The 205-nt window shown below is 68.3% G+C and overlaps 1 protein-coding gene across 1 annotated transcript in view; it reads left to right on the forward strand.

The window, feature by feature from the left end:
* Window positions 1-3: 3 nt before the first annotated feature.
* Window positions 4-205, forward strand: part of LOC104509949 (polycomb complex protein BMI-1-like) — a gene marked incomplete at both ends in the record, with an annotated part of 2,027 nt that continues 1,825 nt past the window's right edge. The window contains one exon of the mRNA XM_010152052.1: window positions 4-37. Within this exon, the coding sequence (XP_010150354.1) occupies window positions 4-37 (34 nt within the window). The remainder of the gene's footprint in view (window positions 38-205) is intronic.

Raw genomic sequence — 205 nt, forward strand, 5'->3', positions numbered from 1 at the left:
ATTGATGCAACAACCATCATAGAGTGCCTCCACTCCTGTAAGTACGATCGAGCGCTCCCCGTTGTTCCCCCGCCGCTTCCCACCTTTCCCGGCATCCCGGGAACACGCGCAAGAAACCCCACCCCGAGCCCCCTGAGGTGCTGGGGACGGGCGCCCCTCCGCCTCCCCAGCCGGCTGGCAAGTCGGTGGCCCGGCCGCGGCGCAG

The sequence above is a fragment of the Eurypyga helias genome, unplaced genomic scaffold (genome assembly GCF_000690775.1).
Source record: "Eurypyga helias isolate BGI_N326 unplaced genomic scaffold, ASM69077v1 scaffold41925, whole genome shotgun sequence".
NCBI lineage: Eukaryota > Metazoa > Chordata > Aves > Eurypygiformes > Eurypygidae > Eurypyga > Eurypyga helias.